Raw genomic sequence first — 23643 nt, 5'->3', positions numbered from 1 at the left:
GCTTATTTAAAACTGTTGGATTCACGCTGAAAAGGACAAAAATAAAATGGGGAAATGGCCAAATATGATTAACTGAAAGAAGAATGTGACACTATTTTCAGTTGACAGTGATATAAAATGGGAAATAACCATTTTAATGTCCTTATTTTAACATTGCCAAATGACTAGCCTCATGTTGCCTTACATATCATTCATTTATAATTGCTATGACGCCATCATGTGGACAGTTTGGGTAACTTCAGCCTCAGACCATCTTAGTATCTGTTGCATTTAATGAAAGACGTATTTGAAAGCACACAAACAATCTATCACGTTTTATTTGACTTCACACAGGGATTACAAAGGCAAATCATGACACCCAGAACTGAAAATGGTTTCCTCATTACTCCCATGACTTATGGTGGAGTACAGTACAAGAGAAAACACAAACAATAATTATGAAAGTACATCTAGATAACTAAGGCACACACCAGTTAGGTTTTCACTTTCTCAGATACAACAGTGATGCTCAGAAGATTCTTAACGGTGGAATCCAGTTAAACAGACCTTATGAGCGCAAGGCATCAAGTCTCAATCAAATATAACAAATAACAACAATAATATTATAATAATAAACAAGAATATGGTCATAAAATGCAAACATGATAGAGTCTGAGCCAGATGAAACCTGGGAGTTTGGTAACCTTGGCACAGAACAAATCCAGTTATGAAATGGGGCTAAATTGTAATATTGTGAATCCATCTGCTTTCATCCCATAATGCACTTGTGTGTTCTGTCTGGATAATATGGTGAAAATCAATATCACGTTATTGATGTAGATATTTTTATTCCTGAAAATTAATAACACATGATGGCAAAAGTAGGCAAAATCACGCATTAAATACTAAACCTCAGACAAAACTCGCACATAAATCCCCAAATGAAATAAGTATTTTTGTATGTTAGGAATGAACGGAACAGACTTCTGCAAAACAAGAATCCGATATGATTACATCATCTCAGTATGGCTGACGGTCCATAAATACTAATTATGGCCAAGCCCTAGATTTCTGTCACTGCCTGTTAACATTCAATGTAAATCAGAGATGGCAACAAACAAAAGATGCATGCATGATTGCACAGGTTCTATCTGTCAGAGGCAACCTGGTTGTTCCTGATAGTAGCGTATGGTTTTTCAACAATCGAGACAAACAAAGTGTCGAACATGAGCATCTCAAAAACATTTAAAGGTGCTGGATAAAAAAGAAAAAAGCAACTGGAGAAGCCAGATAAAAGACCAGCACCAGGTACAGATAGCGCACAATAAATTGCATTTAATTGTCTTAGCCTGAAGCTTGACCCTATTAAATTGAATGATGTGGGAGCTATCAGCACAGAGTACGGATCTTTTCAAATTAGACACCTCACATAACTTAATATACTATATGAAGTACAAATTCTGGCATCATTTCACCAAACATCTCAAGGATTCATAGTGCACATAAATATTCAAATTGACTACAAAATAACCAGTGTAGAACTGTGTAACGAAGAGGCTTCACGCATCCAGTTACAAGAGGGAAGTAAAACTACATTAAATATTTTTGGGGCAGGAAGAGGATTTCAAAACAGCAAGCAAAAGCTTGGGATCCCTATAAACTACAAAGTGATCAAACGCATCGCACACATATTCTCTGGAGTCCACCCCAACTTTCTGGTATGACTTCATCTCCCTGAGTACCTTTCACATCCGCACAAAGTTGCCCATGCACCAAAAAAAAAGAAAAAAACAACAACCTGCAGGATTAAAAGCAAACAAATCTTAACTTCTTTTTTGTAAATTACTGAAAAAGTTTCACAAGGAGGACGGGCGTCTTGACTAACATCGAGCTTTCCTTTGGAGCAACACCACCACCCATGACTAGGCCACAGTTCACTGCAACTGAAAGCAACATCTGTTTGTGTGTTTATAGAAAGCGCTTTGGTTTTCAGCGACATAAATTATATCTGTGTTGTCTGTTGACGACACATTTTACACAAGAATCAAACGTGTTCAGCTGCAATAGCTGCATAAAAAATGAGTTGTTTCCAAAAAAATGGCCAGGTTTTAGGATCTTACAGACAAGTGTCACGTGGTATTTCCTGACTTACAAAACTTTGAAGTTGAAACATCCCTTTTTTTAAACATAAGGAAAGTTGATTTTCTTTGTGCTTTAGAGAGGAAGATCAGTCCTTCTTCCCTTCATGACCATTAGCAGCCACTGTGTCTTGTTGGTCCGTCTTCTGTCCGTGCCAGCTCTTGCTCTTCCGAACGGCAAATCGAACAATGTCCACCATAAACACCCAGGATAGAGCGTACATAGCCACTCCCCCACACTTGATAAAGAATCTGGGTCTTGGGGAGATCAGCTCACAGTACAGCATTGTGCCTCCCACAAAGACTCGCATCACCACAAACAGCAGCACAAACAGGACGTCCACAATGTCCCCCAGCAGCGTCCCGTAGTGTCCCGTCTGTTTGAGGAACCAGCGTGCCTGCAGGAGGGGGTTGGTGATTTCACTGCCAAACAGCACCGCGCAGGACTCAATGCCCGACTCCCCCAACCACAGGGTCAACAGGATTCCCAGGATGCTCATGGTGTGGTGGGCCAGCATAACGGGTCCCTCAGTGCGGAAGTACACGCACCACGCCATATCGAAAATAAAGTAGCTCAGGCTCACCAACATGGCACTTATCTGCAGGGGAGTGTTCTTAGTACCTGCCGTCAGAAAGAGACAGTTTTTAGTTTGCATATCATGTGATCACAGAGATCAAATTATATTTTACTGTGACAGGAGCACATCATCAACATCAAAATAGTTCCAATTGATTGTTTAAATCAAAATGTACACACAAGCTGTTTCAAGTGCATCCACATTGTCAACAGCATGCTAAACAACGTAAAGCTAAAACAATCAATCAAGTTCAAATTTTATCTGCAACTATATTAATAATTGATTCGTCATTAAGTTATTTTTCAAGCAATAAGTTTGAATCCACTAAGGGTACGTGTCCTACCTGGATAAGTGAAAGGCCAGGGTCCATCCACGTAGCCTATGTATCCTGTGATGCAGACCGCCAGGATGCCGTGCACCAGGGTGACGAGGCGACAGTTCCACTCGTAGCTCCTGGAGCCGTTAACGTTACACAAGATGAAGTAGAGAGAGACCCAACAAGACAGGCACAGGAGAGCACCGACCACAACCAGAGCCATCTTCTCTTCTACGGGCCAAAACAAGAATACAAGTGAACCAACTCACACTTTCTCTCAAAATCCTCTCTGCCGGCAGTCATCGGACCCACTTTGAATCACACAGAGTGAGGAAAAATGCGCTGTAATATCGCTTACAGTAGAAAGAGACAGCATTACCGTCCAGAGGCTTGGACTGTGCAACCCTTTGTAAGTGGCCAACAATTAGCCTTTGCTTGAACTATAATAGCACTATAGTTGGCCGGCCCAGGGTCTGGTGGGGTGAGGGGGACGTCTCTTCTTCTGCTGTGACGTTTGTACAAGGAGGTGAGACCATGCAGATGGTCAGGCCCACTTGAACAAGATGTACACTTGAGTCTCAAAGACTTGAAGGAGATCGTACCGGCCCCAGACAGTTCTCCTCATAATAATGTTGTTGTCTTGCTTGTATGGATGCATGGATGTTGACACTTTTCTTCACATAGAGGCATGAAATATAGAGTACTACAAATTAGTTTCTCTATTCATCATCTTAAAAGATAATGGAGTAAAAAGTAATTAACAAATTTGATCTTCCTTCCAACAGTCCATTATCCAAGTATATTGTACGTATCATTTCACCTGTAGTGTAAAAACAGCTGTAATGGGAAGGTGAGACTATTTGTTGCTTTGTGAAGGAGAGAATATGGAGGTTAAGTTTGATTTGTTTTTTATTATTATTATGTCATTCTGTCTACACTTAACAACAAAAAGAAGAAAAACAAAGCAAAAGAAACACATCCAAGTCCAACATGGGATCTGGACAAGCAAAGACAGAAAGAAAAAAAAAATGACAGAACTACAAGTTAAACCTATTTACAAACTATAAATAGCAAATAACACAAACTAGGTGTTATACATACTATTTAAGTGAAAACAGGGAACTTATTATCACATATTTCCCAAAATTGTTGTTATTTGCATAGCATTTGGCAAAATTGAGGATAGTTGTCACATTATAAATCTGGGCTCCGTGTATTTGCTGGATTACGGTTATACTGAATGTGTATTCCTTTGCTTGAATTAGACGTTAGCAGCGACATTGGGGAGCTGAGAGGGAAGGAGGATGCTCTCCCAGCGGCTAACCGTTAACCAACAGTTCACGTTAGCTGGGTATCACTTGCGTTAGCAAAGCAACCGGCAGCAAGCTAACGTTAGTTGGCTAACAAAGCGGTTCCTACTATTGTACCGCGTTCAGTAAACTATAATTACCTTGACTGCGCACATGTGGCCGTCTCTTCGGTTACATCCAGCGTGTGTTGTGTCCTGTGTGAAGATACGTTCCCGTAGGAGACTGTCAAAATGTTTGTTAGCAGACACGGTGCTTTCCGTGGTCGTTTAACGTTACCGGTGAGCTGAGCCGCCGGTGGCAAAAACAGCAACAGCCTCCTTCAGCATCCCTTTTCCCACCTCGCCGGTCGCCGTACGTATATTATAACCGTGGCACAGCTGTCGCTAACTACTGGTTGCTACGGTTGTATTATCCCGTGGTCCAGAGATCATGGCAGGTTTATTAAATATTCAACAGAAAGAGCACGTTTCCATCCTTCCTGAAATCTTCCCAAAGCGATGGGGAAGCGGCCTCATCCCACTGGGACAGTGGCGACACCATGTGGCCAATGGCGGGAACTACACGCTTTTTTCCCCCATGGTGGAACAAAATGGAAGTAGTTCATAGTTTATTAATTATCAATAATTACTAATATTCTTACACGGGCTGAACAGTGCTTTATGGTTGCAGATGATCTTATCTGCATGACCTGGCTTGAAACCCTGGTGGCAAGTAGTGCAGTCCGACCCTTTGCTGCAGCTGTACCTGTATTTGACCTCCTGAGAGTGGGTCAAGCAGATATTTGAACACTATTAAGTATCAAGTTATATTTAGAGCGGACTATCAAGGTAGTTCAAGTAGTCACAACATTCCCAGTTGGAGTCCAGCACAGGACCTTTGATAATCATGTCTCCTTCTCTTCTCTTATGTATTGTCAGCTGTCTAATAAAGACATAAAATATCCCCAAAATACTTAATACTTACAATTCTACATGCAGTGCAAAGAAAGACATTTATTGAAATAATTCATGTAAAACTTTTAAAATAGTACATTACCTAACGGCTTAATTTCCTCCTTTAATTTTCTCAAAGTCTTTACAACATGTTCAAAACTCTTTCATAGAAAAAATATGTTTACAAACTTAATCTATAATTACATAGCAAAGGTATCAGTGGAAATGTTAAGGCACTTTATCACCAGCGAAGGTCACAAAATACAAATGTTTCACTCATTTGGTTCTTTAGTTAGCATGACATACAAATAGACATAATTATCTTCTGATATGGCGGTAAAGACTGAAATGAAAATGGAGGTAAGACAAACCAAAATCATACGTTAACATATTGCTCTAAAGAACAGACAAGAGGAAATGAAATTTGGTCCCACAAGTTCAAGAAATTCTCCTTGAATTACGCATGAAATTGTATCTGGGGATTTGATTTGCATAAATTAAAGACATTGAAAACCAAAAAAATGTTTTTTGTCATTAGGATACAACAGTGACCTTAAGAAACTGTAACACTGTTTTGCCATAAGGTGGCAGTATAGATTATTAAATAGGCCATACTGCCGTTTTCTGAAGAGTCCTGAAATATAACACTCTTCTTTTGACAGCCTTTCCATTGACTTTGGTTTATTTGACACTTTTAAACAGACTGTGAATGTGAGTGGTGGGCATGAGGTGTCCCCCATGGGTATTGATGGGTCCTATTAAAAGAGAAAATAAACCTGTTTATCCAAACTCTTTGTACGGCCATGAAAACCTGGCAACAAAGTAGCGTGACGCATGGATGAGTCTAAAACAACAAAATCCAAGAGGTTCAAATGCTCTGAAATGTGTTTGAATACATATTGTTACAGAGGACCTGTGGTGTAGACTGTAAGAGCTTGTTTAATGCAAAAAAAAAGATACAAAAAATAGTCCTATAATTTCACTTTGCAACCAAAATAAATAAAGCCGGCATTGGAAAAGCACTTCCTTTTCTCAGCTAGCTTAACTTGTTAAAAACACGCCGTCTATGAACCGGTTTAGAAAGAAGAATAAGTCCAACATCCACATTTTCCTTCACCAGGATTTTTCCAGTATGACTCCTGTGATCACAGTGGGATTCTGTTGTTCCTTTGCTGGTGTTTAATTGACCAGAAATGCACTCTCCAGCTTTGTGCATACCGTAGCTTGTTTGGGAGTTTATTATTGGCGTCTGTCATCTGCTCCAATCATTTCTCCCCCAAAACACCCAAACAAAACAACAAAAAAGGCACAAAAGTGACAGCTTCTTGGCAAAGCCGACGATATGTCAATTTCCCACCGGAAGATGCTCGAAGTTCGTGGCTCCTCTTAGAGCGACGCTCCTTCCTCAAAACGGTTTTGGTCTGAATTGGAACCTGAATTCATGAACATCTGGATCTCGCCACTCCCCACCTGAGGCAGTTTAACTTAACATCACATAAACCCATGGTCCAGTGTTGCTGTGTTTACTTTGAGAAGCATGAGTGGGAGAGCATTGGTTCGGCTGGGAGAAACAACAGAAAGAAGCATTTCTTTTTTTCTTAACCATCCGGAAGAAAATGCTAGGTCTCCTCGTCCCATAGACACAGCTGTTTTTGGGGGACATAGTAAGTGAAATAGTAGCCTTTGCTGCAGCTCTTGATGCCACACTTGTAGGTCGAGCCTTTGCCCGTGGTGTCCCGGCTGCGGCAGTACTTCAGCAGACACGGGTACCACTCCAGACGCAGGCTGTACGTGCAGAGACAGGGCTGCCATAAGTCTTTAGTGGAGTGGCAGGCCTGAAAGCTGGGCGCCTCCGTCGTCTGCGGCAGGACCTCGAATATGGAGCCGTCCACTCCTACAACACAGACATGCAGAGGGCTATTATCATCAGAGCTGTCGCATTAAAAACAAAAAGCACGCCACCATTCTCGTTGTGATTTCACTCAATTAAAGACCACATTGAACCGACGAGGGCGAACAAAGTGGCTTAAAGGAAGGGAGGTGGTGCGGTGAAAAGGGGGAGCTTTGTTATGCAAAATGAGATGCGAGTGTGATTCCCTCCGCTGATAATGGTGCGGAGTGCTTGGTGAACCGTGACCATCAACATTGTTTCCTCTATAACAGCGCTGTCAGGGGACAATGGTGCTGTCGTATGGATTCTCTCCAGCTGGAATCATTTGGACTTCATCGCTATTAAGATACAGGATCCCAAAGCAGAAAGGCCTGGAATCCAAATCAGGTTTTTAAATGGTCCCAATCTGGGCAAGTGTGAGGATTGTACAATAATGTTAAGAGGTTTTTTTAAAATGTGGAAGATTTATCAGGAATGTAAAGAGACAAAGAGGAAGGTAAACATAGATAGCGTCACAGGAATAGAGCATTATCAACAAAAAGCCAGAGATAGCATTTGGGAGTATTATCGCTAAAATGAAGTGGAAAGAGGTGTTTGGGGTGATGGGCACAGAAAAGACAGAGATAAAAGTGGATAGAGATAATCTGAAGGGAAGAGAGAGGCGAGAAGAGACAGGAGGACAGCTTCAATGGTGAAAAACCAGATGACCTCTGACCTTTGTCCAGCCAGTGTCTGACATCGGACTCCCTGGTGTAGATGGCCTCCCGGGCCTCGCTGCACATGTTGTGGATGTGGGAGCTGAGTTGAGAGGCCTGACTCAGGTTGACCGCCGCGCTCATCGTCAGCTGCTCCAGGCCTCGCCGCTCCTCCGCCAGGCGAATGGCGTGAGGATTTTTCTGATTGGACAACACAAATAATCACAGTCCATCCCCATGCATCTCGACACAATACACTGTAAATATTACATTTTCAAGAGCTGAAATCCAAAGTCATACCTGCCGGAGACGGGACATGGACTCACTCGGGATGATCTCATTGCGGCTGAGGCGGGAGATGAAGCACAGCGCCTGGTACTGGTTCTGCCCTCTTTCCAGCTCGCCCAGAATCAGCGCTCGGAATATCTTCACATCCTGCGCGACATAAAGGAGATGAGAGATGAGCGAACGACCAGACGCTTCCCGGACGGCGTTGAAGTGGCGCATGAAGCGATGTCATAACTTACGAGTTTATATGCGGCGACTCGTACAGATTACAACTATTCTTTTCCATTCCGGTGCTTAATGTAGCACTTTTCCAGACACGGAAAGTAATTCAATATGTGGAGTTCAAAAGATGTTCAAACAACTGACTGCTGGAAGTAAAGAGCCGTTTATGTTCACAACGCCCATAGAGCCTCATCCGACAGCTTGTTGATAGTACTTTTGTCTGCAGGCCTGCTCCGCGTCGCTGCAGTCACGGCTCTGGTTATTTGTACTGTCAAATTAAGGCTTCGGGCCCGTCTCTTGACAAACTTATCAGAGTTTCCTCGCATGCCATAAAGTCAGAAACAGTTTTTTTTATTACCACGCTCTTTTTATGTGGAACCGGAGACGTAGGAAAATAGTGATAGTGGAGAATTCACTAAAGAAGTTGTTGCTGTTGGCAAGCGTGCGAGAGATCTGGCGCCAAACTCAACGCCATTAAGAGTTCTGTGAGAGAGGGGGGGCAAGCAAAGCATGATGGGAAGCTCCGACAGCGGGGAGACCTGTCTTCCTATTCATTACAACCCCCCCACCACCACCTCCTCTTGCTGGCTCCAGCTTCAGTCCCAAACACCCCTCCTCCGCTTTTCACACACCCGTCTGAAGCAAACAAGCTGCAGAGGAGTAGCAGTCTGAAGGCTTTCACTCCCCGAGGCAGGAGGGACTCTGGGATAGATAAACAGCCCAGAGATAACCCCATTGAGTTCTCCTTAAGCTCCTCGGTCCCACTTCCTGTATGCAGACGTGTACACGCTGGCGTGGGAGCAACACAACCTGCCTGGAAAGTGTTTACGCTCCGTAGGTCTTTATAGACTCCCCTGCATGATCACTCATCCTCATTCCAGTAAGCACTTTTGTCTTTGGAAAAGAGCGTCTGGCAGCCATACAAAACAAGTACGGCATTACACAAGACAATCATGTGATGCCGTTTGACCTTTGGAAAAGCAAATTACTGAGCAAATATTGATACACAGGCTTTATGTGGTAATAACCTCAGATTTCCCCTTCGCGGATCTGATCAGTATATTAAAACGTGGACTCGACGGACTTAAGACACACACAGACAAAATTAAACACCCCAGATGTTACTATGATAATAACGCAGCACTGCTAGGACGAAAAGAACAAAGCCTGAACTATGAGAGAGAATGTCAGGACTACAGGAGGCCTGGATATCACTGGAGTGCAGAGAGTGAGATGGAAGGAACAACGCTGACAGAGAGACGGCTACGAGTGCCATTTCCCCTCAAGTGTCGGGAGAGGCAGAGACCACGACTTCAAGACCTCCCATACTGCAGACACATGGCGCTGGGACACCGTGTGTGAGTAGGCCGAGAGAGAGAGAGAGGAGGGGAAGGCATCTGTGTCAGCCACATAGATTTGCCCCAAGGCTCTCTGGGTAATTACAGAGAAGCAGCGTAGCTCCTTTAACTCAACCCAATGACCAAGTGTAGATGCCGAGATCTCCGCTTTTTTTGGACAAAAAGGGTGAGGGCAGAGCAATAGTGCTGACTGTGGTTTTTTTTTTTAATGATGCAACTTTATGTCGAGATGACAACATCTGCACACAGAAGTTACTCCTAATGGAAGTGTTTGGCATTTTGGGAAATGCTCCTTTTTGCTTTCTTGCAGAGTTCGATGACCTTTTGTTTAGATTAGCTTAGCTTAGCTTAGCATTAACATTGAAGATGGAAGGGGGGCAGCTATCCCGGCTCCGTCTGCAGATAACAAAATCCGCTTCCCAGCACCACTAAAGTTCACTAATTGAGACTTTATATCTCGTTCCTTTAATGTTGAATTGTAAAATCTGATCTTCCATCTACCGCTCTCATCCAAAACTCTTAATTTAATCACTGAATAAAATACGCCAGAATATTAATGACTCCAGTCGGCTGCTATGGCCTTTAAAATGACAATAACAAACCTGCGTCGTTGCCTCTGTGGTTTATGCGCTGCCAAGATAATAATCAGCACGGCTTCTAAAAGCAAAATGGGTAATAACAAATGACATCATCTCCACATCTCCATCCAGACAGAAGCTGCCGGATTCAACCGTTTGTTTGGACAAGACTGGCCTCACTTGTGCCGGCCTCAAACCGGCACTGGCACATGCACACAGTGACTGGTTTGTGCAGACCCGCTCAAAAAAAAAAAGTGTGAAAAGAAAAACGTCCAGCGGTGTGATTAAAGGAGGCGTTACACCTGTTGTCATGATTCCAGGAAGCAACCCAACACCAGGAGAGAGGGAGCAGCGAACTGCCAAGTGTGCTGATGGTGTTTGGGTTTTTTTTTTGTTCAAATACGATTGAGGCAGATGTCAAGCTCCTGTAGGATATCAGGGGGTGACAAACGCTGACATACGCAAGAATCTGTGCTGTGGGTATAGATAAAAATTCAGTCAACTGCTTCTCACAAAAAAAATCCCAGCATAGCAAACAGCATAGAAAGTTAATGCTGGCGACACATCTGAATAGGAAAACGCTTATTCAACTTTAGGACGCCGGAGTCAAGCGGGCCTGCCGGAGCTTGAAAACGGCCACTTGAACTACTCCTTACAGAATTAAAGCCTATATCAAGAAAATGAGTCACTCCCTGCATTTGTGCATTTCCACGGAGCCACAGAAAATTAAAGGTTTGCAGACCAACATTTAGAGAAAATCACCAGGTACAGACATTAAGAATTAAAACAGCGACCTTTGCCCGTCTTGAGAAAAGGCGGGTAATACTATAATCAAAGGACAGCGAGGACTCAAGTTTTTCCCCAACCAGAGCGGTGTAAATGTCAGCGTGGCTATAAATAATCCACACAAGTACAGATTCCTAGGCATTGCTCCTTGACACCCGGGACTTAGTCCAGTCACAGACAAACTACCACTGGCCATCGGCCAAACACAAGTCTGTATTCATGCGATCCGACTAGTGGGTCATACCAAGACCTGTTTAACAAGAGAGGGGGTGGGGGAAGGGGCTGTCTCATTGGTGGTTACCTTTGGTGGGCCAGGTTATTTAAGGAGGTGCACAACAGCCTATTCAGACACTCAAAGGGTACCATTTACAGTGGACATTCTCCATCACTGTAGTGACCCAGCTACACATTCAACATGACACACACACACACACACACACACACACACACACACACACACACACACACACACACACACACACACACACACACACACACACACACACACACACACACACACACACACACACACACACACACACACACACACACACACACACACACACACAGAGGAGGTCTTCCTGTTTTCCAATCCCCTCTAAGACCCTGTCTGTTGATAAGGCCGGTGGCTGGCTGGGGAGGACCGTTGGTCTCTGATGAGTCATGTGGGATCACCGCGGGGTCTGTGTGGTATTTGCATTGGTCTTTATTCAAACAGACCGGCGACCAAACAGTTTCTGATATTATAATTACTTTTTTTTTAAAGGCCTTTTCCTAGTAAACTGAACTGAACAAAATATAGTGTTAATCTAAAAGCTCCATGTTCACATTCAGCCTTTATTTGCAGAGACATAAGTGATGAAATGTTGCATTTACTTTTAGGAGCAGCAACCTGCCCAAACGCCTCTGGCTCCCCTTTTCAAAACAACATACGGATTTACCGTGTTTGGTGATGGGGAGGGTATTTGCCTTAGTGCATGGGGGAGGGGGGGGGGGGGGGCACAGGTGTAGGCAGGGATTACAGATCACATTGGGAGATGGAGGGAGAGACGGAGTCACGTAGACAAAAGGAGCGGGAGAAAAGCCGAGCCGGCTAGGAAATGCTTCAGTTGAAGCTAATTACATAGGCTCCAAAGGCAGGAATGTGGAGTCACAGTTAAGGATGGTCACACCTGGCTGTCCAAAGAGTGAACCAATTAGCAAAGGGTGGTGGGTAAACGGACAACAAACGCACTGGAGGCCACGGAAAGAAAAAAGGGGTTCCCCTTGCCTTTTCTCCTTACAGCAAAACTCCAAGCAACCAACCAACAGTCTCAAATGGGAACGTTCAAAGTCTTCAGACTTGTGCAAAAGCATGTGCAGGCCACAATGTGGGGACTGTTCACTCACACAGAATCTGGATGCAATTGTCCGGACACCCAAACTGTTTGTGGAGACTTTGCATTCAGGAAATGAGCGGGGCACAAACAGTGGGTGCTAACAGGGAAGGAAATGAGGCAGATAGATAAGGCATAAACAACAGAGATGGCTAACAGCCCCATTCAGCCTCTAACTGCCTTCATATCCCGTTGCAGGGGGACACACAGACAGCTATTTAATGAGAAGGCATGTAAAAACAATGAATCATTTAAACCATCTCATCTGTTATAGAAGACAAATGTTTTAATAACTGTCTTTTTCAAAGCTTTGAACGCAATAACCTGAACCAGGAGAGATGAGTGTGTTAGACTCCATGCTTATGAATCTGTTTGGAAAATGTGGCTTGTAAAAAGTTTTATTTAAACAGGAAAACCAAGCATCCCATTCCTTCTCAAGACTCGCCTTGCTCTTGTTCAGAAGCTTGACAATACAAACTGTGTTTTTTTACGACTGGAAAAGTAACACAAGAGCAGTTTATTTGACAAGAAAAAGGGGGATGATGTAATACCTTCCCAGGTGTGGGCCCTTATAACTTTAGCACCACAACGGACTGAACTGTCACAGTGAAGTCAAACACAATAAATGAGTTTGAAGCTTACCAGGCTGAGCTCGCTCAAAGGGACACGGCTAGAATATGACAAAGGGACATTTCACAACTCAACAGAACATTCGGCAGAGTAAACCCTTTGTTGGCTTTTTTTTTTTGGTTGCCGACTGCAATCTTAAACCTCCGATAGCTTGAAATGATAACTATGTACAATGCGAACCACACCTACTGCTTTCCCTGCAGTCCACTATATCCGATCCCTAGAAATCATTTTTCAAAAGTTGGATGATATGTCCTTTCTCCCTGCCTGAATGGGAAGCCTTTTTCTTTATCGGCAGCGCTACAGAGGAACATCTGGCCTGCTGGCAGGAGGAGGATAAAGGATAAAGACATCAACAGGGGCTGAGGGGCCATGAGAGGCCAAAGGTGGCCCATGTGGGGCCTCGAAGGGCCACAACAAGAACCACAGAATAAGCCATTCCTGCAGGCAATAAAGGGTTGTATGGGTTCATCTTTGAATACTTTCTACTCTCTCCACACATTGCAATGAAGGAAACAGAAGCCGTACAATAAAATGAAACTTTCAGGTATAAAATGTAATCTGAGAAACCTCACAGGCCCTATCAAAATTCCAAGGAAGGTGTCAAACGGAGATCGCCTTCTCAAGAAAGAGCAGTGAAGTTCCTACGAATCACAGTTCTGCAGCGACTTGTTTGCAGAGTTTCTCTCCCACACTGAGCCATAGCATGAAAAGGGAAAGTGATTATCATCTAAACTGTTCCGTGGAACACAAACAAAAGCGCGATGAGCTCAGCTTCTATTGTGTTTGATGGTTAACTCGATCTAGGAGACGGTTCCTCATAAAAACGGTTTCTCCGAGCGTCGGTGACTCACCGTGACCTTTCACAACGTAGGAGAAGTGCGTGCTCCCCGTGTGATGCATCCTGAGACAACACCTCTCGGAAGAGGTGACACTTACTTGTAAGTACTTACATGTACAAGTTTGTGCAAGCGACACAGTGGGATGGTGAGAGGCAAGGAGTGGCAGCCAAGAGGGAAAGAAAACAAAGAAAGGCATAAAATGTTGTGACAGCACTGCACCGACTTGCAACTGATGGACAGTACTTGCCAAATGAAGCAAGAGAAGGGTTGTTTTTCCCTGATGGCAAACACCGGCGTTTTCCAAACCCCCCCACAAAAAAGAACAAAATGGATTTCCAGCAAGCCTCCCACACAGAAGAGTTTGCCTAATAGCCAATAAAAGGCCACAGCCAATGTTAGAGAGAAGGCGTCTTCCAAAATTAATCATAGATACCGTGCTGTATATCCCAAAGGTAGGGTACGAAGAAAGGCCGACCTGCCTCCCCATCCCACATCGGACATAGATCACGAGGGTGTGTGAAGAAGCTCCAATTCATGCTTACAGTGAGTTGGGCGTATCCGTAAAAAGCCTCTGTGCTTTGAAGACAATCAGAAGATACACTAGAGTGAACTGACCTGAGCCCCCGGTCTGAAACACGATCCCGTTAAGAAGGCGGAAATGAAATGAGAATCAATAAAAACCAGCCAGCAAGCTCATTCTCACCACGGCGCCACTGTTTACAAAATCCAGACCCATTTAACATAATAGTGCGAGATAGTGTCAAGTGGCCTCCGACATCCGTTCCTCCCATGATGCATCGGCGCGGCAAAGGGGTCGCTCTCATGTCTCCACAGCACAGACACAAAGCTCTCCACAGTGGATCGCTTTGAAAGTGGTTTGATGTTGTATTATGGGAAGCAATAATTAAGCTTTTTGAAGAAAAAAAGTTATTAAGCCACTGGCTTTAGCGGGTTATGCTTCACCAAAAGACAATGTCGAAGCACTTTTCCTCTAGTTTGGCATTTCTGTGGCGAAGGCATACACGATCTGAAAAGCTGAGTGGAAAGCTTTCCAAAATTATAAACCAACTTTTCAAATGAGCGTGCATTAATGTAGTCAAATGCTTCTTCAATCTTTACATGAATAAAACCTGTGTTTCATTATAGAGCCCAGATGCGTTTTACTATAGACAGGGACGTGCACCATTGCATCACAGACACTAACCCTTCTCCATGGGTTCACACAGCCGGGAGGCCCGTGAAGTCACTCACATTCCTGCATCGATCAAACCCGCTGCTTAGACATGAAAGGACGACACAAACTGATTAGTGTCGATGACAAAGTTCCTGCATCTGGAAAGATCCAAAAAAACAGCCACTCAAAAATGTGAGACATTTCCCTTGGAACAAACTCCAAGACATGGTTTATGTTCAGCTCAAGGTCTTAGTCTGTGTCGGACCGTAGACGGTTGCTTTGGTTGCTGAAGGAGGGACAAAAAAAATCTGCATTGAATCTGCAAATGACTAAAGAGGAATTTCCTTGTTAAAAGGCTACGACAGCACATCTGATTTGTCTCTTGTTGACAAAAGTGAACACTGACATTGATCATGTCTCAGCTGCACTACTTTACTGCTCACAGATTGCTCTAATTTGACATCATTTAGGCTGTAAATACTTTACTGTGATACCCCATAGTAATTAAACAGTGAGATTATGAGAAAGTCCCTAAACTTTTTAGCAAGTTAAGCAATCTACACATGCAGAACACACGGTGGACGACCAACTAGCTCCCATGATGCCTTTTTACAGAAACATCATGTATATTACAGTTCTTTAGTGGTTTGAAATAAACAGACAATGTGGCAGACGATGCTTTAACGTTGCCAGGCAACAGAGTTGGTGGTATTTGTTTGATGCAGCATGGCGGCTCGGTTCCAGTGTAAAGAAAGAAAAAAGCAGCAGACGTCACAAATCATTACAAGTCTTCAGTTAGAGATTTACTCAACAGGATGCAGAGGTGTCGTGAGCAACCTCGACCACATCATCTTTTCCACATGTCTCTCAGAGGGAACGTGAGCCTCCTGAAATCACAGCATGGCCGACTCCCGCAGTGATTCAACGCTGGGATATGGTTGACTAAACTTCCTCCTCACATCCTGCAGACCGCTCCGCCGGTGTCTAATGACTATAGCATTTACAGACACATCTTTGCCACGTAGTCTCGAAGCAGCAAGATGTCTGACGATCAGTTTAAGTTTTTCCTGGGTGATCCTAGTGACAGCACAACCCCGAACCCGGATGCATCAAAACATACATCACCGGATGGCAATAAATATCTGTTCTCAATAAAAGTTAGAGGAATAATACTTTAACCTGCATGGCACCCGTCCACCTTTGGCTGCATAGATCATAATAAATCTGTGGTGTTAAATGTCCCTGTTAAAGCACTCTTCTTCCCACATGCGTTCATCTGGACTGTATAGTCATGGCAGCTGGAGGTGACAGCTCTTCCAACTTTCCATAAATCTTGGGAGATACTGCACAAGGGCTGAATGAAAACCACATGCAGGAGAAAGAAAAAGAAAGAAATGAGCAGGAAGAGTGAGCAAGAGACTGAGAGGGGGACAGGGGGGAAGAGACAGAAAGAGAGGGGGGGCAACAACTGGAACAGGGAAACCAGGCAGCGGAAAAGTGAAGTGATCTAAGAGGTTCCGTTGGCTTGGTTCAAATAAACAAAACCATATGTGCATACGTGTGTGCGTGTGCACGGCCGTGTGCACGAAAGGCAACACAAGCAAGGAGGCTCCCTGCTCCCAGATCAGCGTACGTCTCTTTAGATCGGCGTGTCACCAACGATTTGGGGGGGTGTGCGACGTCCTCGTCTCTTTCAACTTCCAAATTAGCTGTTTTGGTTAGTGAACCAGACGTGCAGATCAAATAGGTCAGACATGCCCACTTAATCCTGGTAAATCTCCCCCTTCACATCTCGCCAGCCCGTCAGCTTCTGTGTGACAGCAACCATCACAGACACATGCCTCTGCTACCCGGCTCTCCCTTTACACACAGCACTCGTAGTTTCCTGACATTTATGTGTCCCTGAGTAGTCATTGTCATCTTTCCAACAACAAGAAAAAGGAAAAAAAATCACACATGTAGTGCTGCCGGTCAGGGGAGGGACACTCGATCTACTCGTCTACTTTTAGAAGAATGCTAAATATGGCCGCCGATGATGAGCTCCCGAGCTGGACCCCTTCAGCGGCGGGGGGCTTTAGGGCCAGTGGGGCGTGTGGACGTCCACGTCCGAGGAGAAGCAGCTGTCTTGACCTCTGTGAAACTCAAGCTGAGGTGGGAAAAAGATGAATGAAAGTACCACTAAGTTCATGTAGGAGTTACAATGCGGGGGCCACATGGGGTTTAGCCTTTTATAGAGGGGGGGTTCCTCTAAGCTTCAGATGTTCACCCTGCATTAGAGGCAACCATTTAGCCTGACCACCATTGTGTTGACTTGATTTCAGCTGTGCCTGGATGAGGTTTTCAGGGCTCCCAAATGACCCACCCTTACCTGTCACACATGGGGTTTTGGGGGGACCCGACTTTTGGTTGTGCAGAGCTTTCACACAACTTTTCAGATTTTGAAATTAGGTGAAATTGTTCTAAGAGTTAAATTAAAACCAGTGGAGCCCAAAGTGAAGGTTGGGGGGGGGGGGGGGACCCAACGTTCCCAAAAGACACATCTCCAGGAGGACCCAACGTTCCCAAAAATAAGGAATGGGGTCATCTTCCATTTTAAAGGAGCCTGACTATTACCATAATGTTATTTACCGTAATACACTATTTGACCCCCCACCAGTGGAGACTGAGTTCTGGTTCAGGCTTAGTAGTCTGGTGGTAAACAGGACCACCTCTCACCTTTTTGAAGTCCGCCACGAACGTGATGAGGGTCCCGTCTCCCTGCTTGAACTCCAGCGATATCGAGTCTCGCTCGCTGTCCGCCTCCAAAACCTCCTCGGTGACCAGCCCGTCGGCCAGCCGGACCCGGACCCGCAGCTCCGAAGCGAGTCCCACGGCGACGAGCAGCACCAGGGCGCAGAAACGGCTCAGTACGCGAACCGGAGCCGCGGAGACGCAACTCGCAAACATCCCCAAAAAGACGCGAAAGTTGAGTCCGACAGATGGTGGGGGGGAAAAACTCTGGGCGAAATCCAAAGATCTGCGTTCATATCCCCGAAGTATCACCTCGGGTTTCTCCGGGAAACCTTTTCCTTCATATTCAAAGTGGTCTCGCGGTGTACGGCTCGCGCTCCTTCCATATGGTCCCCCCAGTCTGTGCGCCAGCCAGCACTTAGTCGTGGAAATCAGACCACAGACACACAACTAAAAGAAATCTCTGCTTTTCACTAACGTAAGTTCACTTCCACTCAGAGAGTCGGACACGATCATGCGCATTCCGCGTCCGCGCCGACGCGCCGCAGCCAGCAGTCTTCCGATCGCACGTTGCTCCTCATTCTGCTTTGTGTTGATGGTGTTTTATCTCCGTCTGCCTTTCTCGCTCCTTCTGCAACTCAGTCCCGTCACTTCCTATCCGGCGGTGTCCCGCTGCTCCGCCTGGCCTGCAAACTTTTTCTCCTGTGTGAGTGAGTGAGTGAGTGCGGTGTTGGTAGTAAACTCTTAAAGCCATACCACCCTCTGAAAAAGCTGCCCATCCCCCTAAAGGCCTCATGTGATCCTCCTGCACACCAGCAAACAGGCTGAACTAATAACACCCCCCAACATATAACAAAGGTGTTGTTAGGATTTGTAAATCATAAGCTGTGTGCTAGTGTCATGTATAATAATAATAAATAAAAGGCAAACTGTGGTACTGATTAAAAAAGTTACATTTCTATTTTTATCTTATAGTAGATTTCTCAAGTTTGCTCCAGTTGATGTCAAGATAACTATGATGGAAACAGTATGTCAGAATCCTTAGAATAAATATTTTTTGTGCTTTATCGGCTTGCTTTTGGCTTTTGGAGACGGTTGGCCTCTCACCGAGAGTCTTCCTCACTTCTAAGTGAAGCCAGTCCAGTCGCCAACGATAAAGCCGTCAAAGATTACCCTGACCCGGATCGCCGAGAGTCAGCCTCACAGACGCCATTGTGGCTTATAGCGTCGCGGATGTGTGAAATTGAGACGGTTACTGTGAAAATCAGGCCCACAGTTTACCGCCTGCAGGCTAATGAGGAAAACAAAGATCGTGCTTCAGTTGATCTGTAATCTGAACAAAAAGTTGTCTTAAAAATGAAGATAAGGTGCCATTTCCTCTGTGAACTCTTTTTTCCCCTCACGCTTTGTCTGACACATCTAATCTCCCTGACACCCGTTTTATTGATGTTCTTATATTCAGTGGCGATACTCTGAAATAAATCAGGTAAATATCACCCTTGATGACAACATGGTTGAGTCACAGCTGAAGGGAAAATACAATCACGCCTTTATTGTCCTGACATGCTATTTCATTTTATGATATCCTCAAGGGAAAAGCCTGACAAGCAGAAAAAAAAGCTTCCCATTTCAAGGGAGATGTGAACCACATCAAATGGTAGATTACCGTTGTGTGTTGGGTGACGTCCCTGCGTGAAAAAAACACCTGAATAGTTGTTATCTCTGTTGGCTGACGTGCTGCATTGTGGGTGGGCCGAGCCCCCGGGGCTGGTGACCCCAAATGGAGGCAGGACTCGAGTGCTGCTGAGACCGAGAGGTGGTCGCTCCAGTGAAGGGGAAAGCAAACAGGGAGGCTGTAAAGCAGAGCAAACATCGTTAGCCGAGCCGGGCGATCCAAACCGGGGGCCCCGGACCCCTGATAGACTGGAGGAGTGGAGGTCAGGCAAACACGCCATTGTGACGGCGCTGATCCTCCGGCTACATCTCAGTTAGAAGCATGGAAATAGCCAGAGACTAAAGTTTGGGACCGTGAGTGGGTGACGGGACCGCACGGCGTACATTTAGCTTGATCCTTCATTGTAATCATCAGGGGCAACAGCGGTTTTGGAGCATCGTTCAAAAAAAATCGTGTGCTTGCTTGTTGCACTTGGTTCACCGTGAATATTTCAGTGCTGTGTCCTCACACACACACACACACACACACACACACACACACACACACACACAGGAGTCCAAAGTGCAGTAGCTCTGCGAGGCTGTTTGCATGCAGTGACACACTCAGATAGCAAAGACAGCCACAAGCTACAGTGTACAGAGGGTGTTTATGATTAACCACCAATTGCGTCGCCCGGCTGTAATTAAGGACCGCAATGTTTAACCACGTCAGTTCCTCTACCTCACTGGACTTCTATTACAAAGAGGATTTTAGGACTGGAACTGAAATGCCATCGTGTTTATTCCTCTTTTCACCTGATGTCCTCGCCAGCGCTCTCTGCTGTTCTCTTGAATGTTCCAGCTGAAATGTAGAGAAGCTGTTTGCATTCCTAAAGGCAGAACCTGTGAAATAGACACCACAGTCCCGTCCTGTAGACTCTCTTACACGTCTGCAACACTTCATCCTAACAACACAGCTGCACAGGCACCCTTATCTCCACACACCAAAGCAGTTTATACCTCGCCCTTTGATAAAGGTGGCACATCGACTCTATAAGGGAGCGATGAGGGGAAACTGACGCATGTCTTTTATGAAATACGTTGAAGAATACCATCAGATGATGTCACGTTCAAGGAGTACACATGCAGAAGGGGAAACTACATATTTGAATTCATACGACAGGGTGACAAGGTTGTAAAATAATCCTGAACGTCATAACACATGCACACACACACACACACGCACACACACACACACACACACACACACACACACACACACACACACACACACACACTTCCACTGTAAGAAATGTAAAGTATGTCCACCCTTTGATGGGGACAGCTCATTAGTGACGTACTGGTCTTTGAGTACAGTGCTAATACTGCATTCCAGTCCCGTGTGTGTTCACGTGAGTGCATGTGTGTGGACTTGCACGACGTTGGCTTGAAACGGTTGCTTGTGACAGGGGATTTGTGCCACCAGAGCTTTTCACCAAAACAGCAACTTTTTTTTTTGTTTGCCAGTAAACTGAACAGAAAGTCTAACCGTTATGTTGACTTCTCCATAAACGCAGTAGCGTGGATTAACAGCATATTTCCCGAACTGGGAACACTTTGCTTTCACAGATTGAAAACCCCAGATAAGGGAAGGACAATATTTGCATTGTGGGTTGATCGCCCTCACATGCAGCCGAGCAGTAATACCCCCTAATACTCCCTGAACAGGCGTAATATTTTCCTCCATAATGGTTTGCTTGAAGAAGGTATTCAAAGGTAATCAGAAAGCCTCCAAAACCAACACGCTGATGATGTTTCACCTCCGCAGCGCCGCAGAATGAGGACAGCCAGTGGGGGGAGAGCCAAGCATGTGGTTGATGTAGTTGATCTCACCTCCAGACGGAGTGTGTGAATATGTACTGTATTCACATCAGGATTGCAGGAGATGAAATCAAGCTGCTCAACATTCACTCTGATGATATTTTCATATCTTTGCTCCCCCCTTCTCTTCCACCCCTCCAACTGCTTTGCCTACCGCGTGCTGGGGAAGCAGCCCGGTTGCTCGGCGAGCTCCCTGCTTGCAGTCTGGCTGAGGAGATATCGCCTTACACATGTGGGGCTCCGGGGCCACAGATACCCTTCTGGAGCCCAGGTTCGCACGGAGCAAAAAGAGAGTCGGGGAGGGGAAGTTGGAATGATGGTGGAGAGATGGGAAGGCGAGAAGGCAAGTTTCATATCTGGTATAAAGCATATTTCATACCTTATTAATGTGCTTTATGAAGTGAATAGAACTTGATAACGCATTAATGCATCAGTAGAAATATTCCACAAATAGGCTTATATAATGTAGAATAGTGCAACACACATTTTTTCTTCATTATAGTTACAATTTGCTAATGCTAATAGACTTACAGTAATGACTTTGCTACATGTACTTAAGTAAAGGATTGGCATACTTCCTCTAGAGAAGAGAGGGATTTTTTTATGTTGCATAACCTCAAGTTCACAAATATTTGAGGGATGTTTAATTATTCTACGTGAATTACACACCGCCAGAGTGGTATCCAGATGTTCCTGTGTCATCAGGGGGGGAATGCATCTAATTTAACCCCTGCCTCTCCGTGAAAAGCATTACATCCCATACAATCACTTATCCCATGAAAGAATTCCTTGGGAATTCCCACAAAGTTAGTGACAGAGAGAAAAGAGAGGGGGGGTTCTTTTGAATTGTAAAAATAAATAAACATGTTTGGGCTTATAGCTCCGAGCATTAAACCCCACACTGAGAATCCTTCCTGGCAGAGTACCAGCACAAGATGAAAGACAATCCCACTTTAAACACCGGCGTAGGAACGTATCATTTATCTTCCCCCATTACGGGACGTCAAAGCTACGATCTAATAGCTGAGGAGGTGAAGCTACCTCACTCTTTCTTTCAAGAGAATCCACAGACAAACATTTGATTCAATATGCACTCGGGGTGATTGTAAAACACAAGATGTCTTCTTTTCATGTTTACAAACGTGAATACGTCCGTCTTCAAGGGGTCTTAATGGAAATCAAATCAAATGATGTGATTGAGTTTCATGGTAGATGTTGGCAAAGAATCTCCTCACGGAGATCAGACGGCGCTGATTAAAGTTTTGATTCTGGGGAAGCACATGACTCAGAAAACTTCTGTTCAGGATACAGAGGATCAAACTCTTGGCCTGACGGAGTTTTAGTTGGAATTAGCGTTAATTCTCTGCAGGGGGCATTTAATAAGGTTGCTGGGAGTCATTTAGAGGTGAACGACTAAGCAAAGTCTCCTAACCTTTTATACACACGATACATATTTCTGGTGGGAAACACAGCTCATGCTACTATAGTGGAAATGTAATGTCACCTGGAATTTATGGTTCTACTCATGTTTTTGTTGCAGATTGTTACGCCTTTATTCCCCAACTTCCATATCTTTTCCACTTGCAGCTATATTATATACTGTGGTGGGGAAAAAGACGCTGTAAATTGGGAAGAGTTATGCTGTATGTTGCTGGCTGTAATCCGAAACGTTACTCGCGGTGCATAAATCTTAACATGCTTTCATTCCACTGCAAAGGTCACATCCAACACAATGATTATGCCAATATCGCACACATGCTGAGCCGGTATCAATGACTCGCTCAAGGTGTTTTCCACCAAAAATAATAACATAGTTGGCAGACATTTTCACAGCATGAAGATGAAATTCCAGAGAAGAAGTGACTTCATGTGTACTGGGGGGGCGTTGGGGGAAATTGGTTCTTCCAAATCGGGGAGAAGAAAAGATTTAAACAGAGAGGCGGCCGGGATGAGAACTACACTGTGGGCTGTGAGCGACTCTTCTGCCAACATGACACAGGCTTGAAACTGTCTTACCATGAACTGCAAACGTATGCCAACAGAAATAAAAAGCATTTGGCTGCTGATCAGCTGCTTAAGGCCACAGCAGGCAGATGTTTTCTGCAACAAAAAAAAAGCCCTAAAAAAGCTGTACAGTGCATGTTAAGCCCCAAATGGCAGACAGACAACATTAGCTACGAGCTGGTGAACAGAGTGGAGCTTTTTTTTTGCAGTTTATGAGCCAGATAATCTCTAGGAGAGGGTGGAGACCAAATAAGAGCGAAATGAAAAGTCAATATTTGTCAA

The 23643-nt window shown here is 44.6% G+C and overlaps 2 protein-coding genes across 3 annotated transcripts; both read right to left on the bottom strand.

The window, feature by feature from the left end:
- Window positions 1-2171: 2171 nt before the first annotated feature.
- On the bottom strand, window positions 2172-4819 carry tlcd5a (TLC domain containing 5a). Of its 2 annotated transcripts, XM_084019406.1 has the most exons (3): window positions 4462-4819; window positions 3039-3242; window positions 2172-2739 (listed from the first exon to the last, which is right to left on the bottom strand). In XM_084019406.1, the coding sequence occupies exons 2-3, from the start codon at window positions 3232-3234 to the stop codon at window positions 2207-2209; spliced, it is 729 nt and encodes a 242-aa protein (XP_083875532.1). In that variant the 5' UTR covers window positions 3235-3242; window positions 4462-4819; the 3' UTR covers window positions 2172-2206. The 2 variants fall into 2 exon arrangements, with proteins under 2 accessions (XP_083875532.1, XP_083875531.1); XM_084019405.1 differs by lacking the exon at window positions 4462-4819 and having other exon boundaries at window positions 3039-3316.
- Window positions 4820-5293: 474 nt separating this feature from the next.
- oafa (OAF homolog a) lies at window positions 5294-18530 on the bottom strand. The gene is made up of 4 exons (XM_084019404.1): window positions 17809-18530; window positions 8140-8274; window positions 7860-8040; window positions 5294-7147 (listed from the first exon to the last, which is right to left on the bottom strand). Exons 1-4 carry the CDS (start codon window positions 18037-18039, stop codon window positions 6873-6875), a joined length of 822 nt encoding a protein of 273 aa, XP_083875530.1. The 5' UTR covers window positions 18040-18530; the 3' UTR covers window positions 5294-6872.
- Window positions 18531-23643: the final 5113 nt, after the last annotated feature.

This window comes from Eutrigla gurnardus, assembly GCF_963514095.1.
Source record: "Eutrigla gurnardus genome assembly, chromosome: 10".
NCBI lineage: Eukaryota > Metazoa > Chordata > Actinopteri > Perciformes > Triglidae > Eutrigla > Eutrigla gurnardus.
This window is presented reverse-complemented; position numbering and strand designations above follow the sequence as displayed.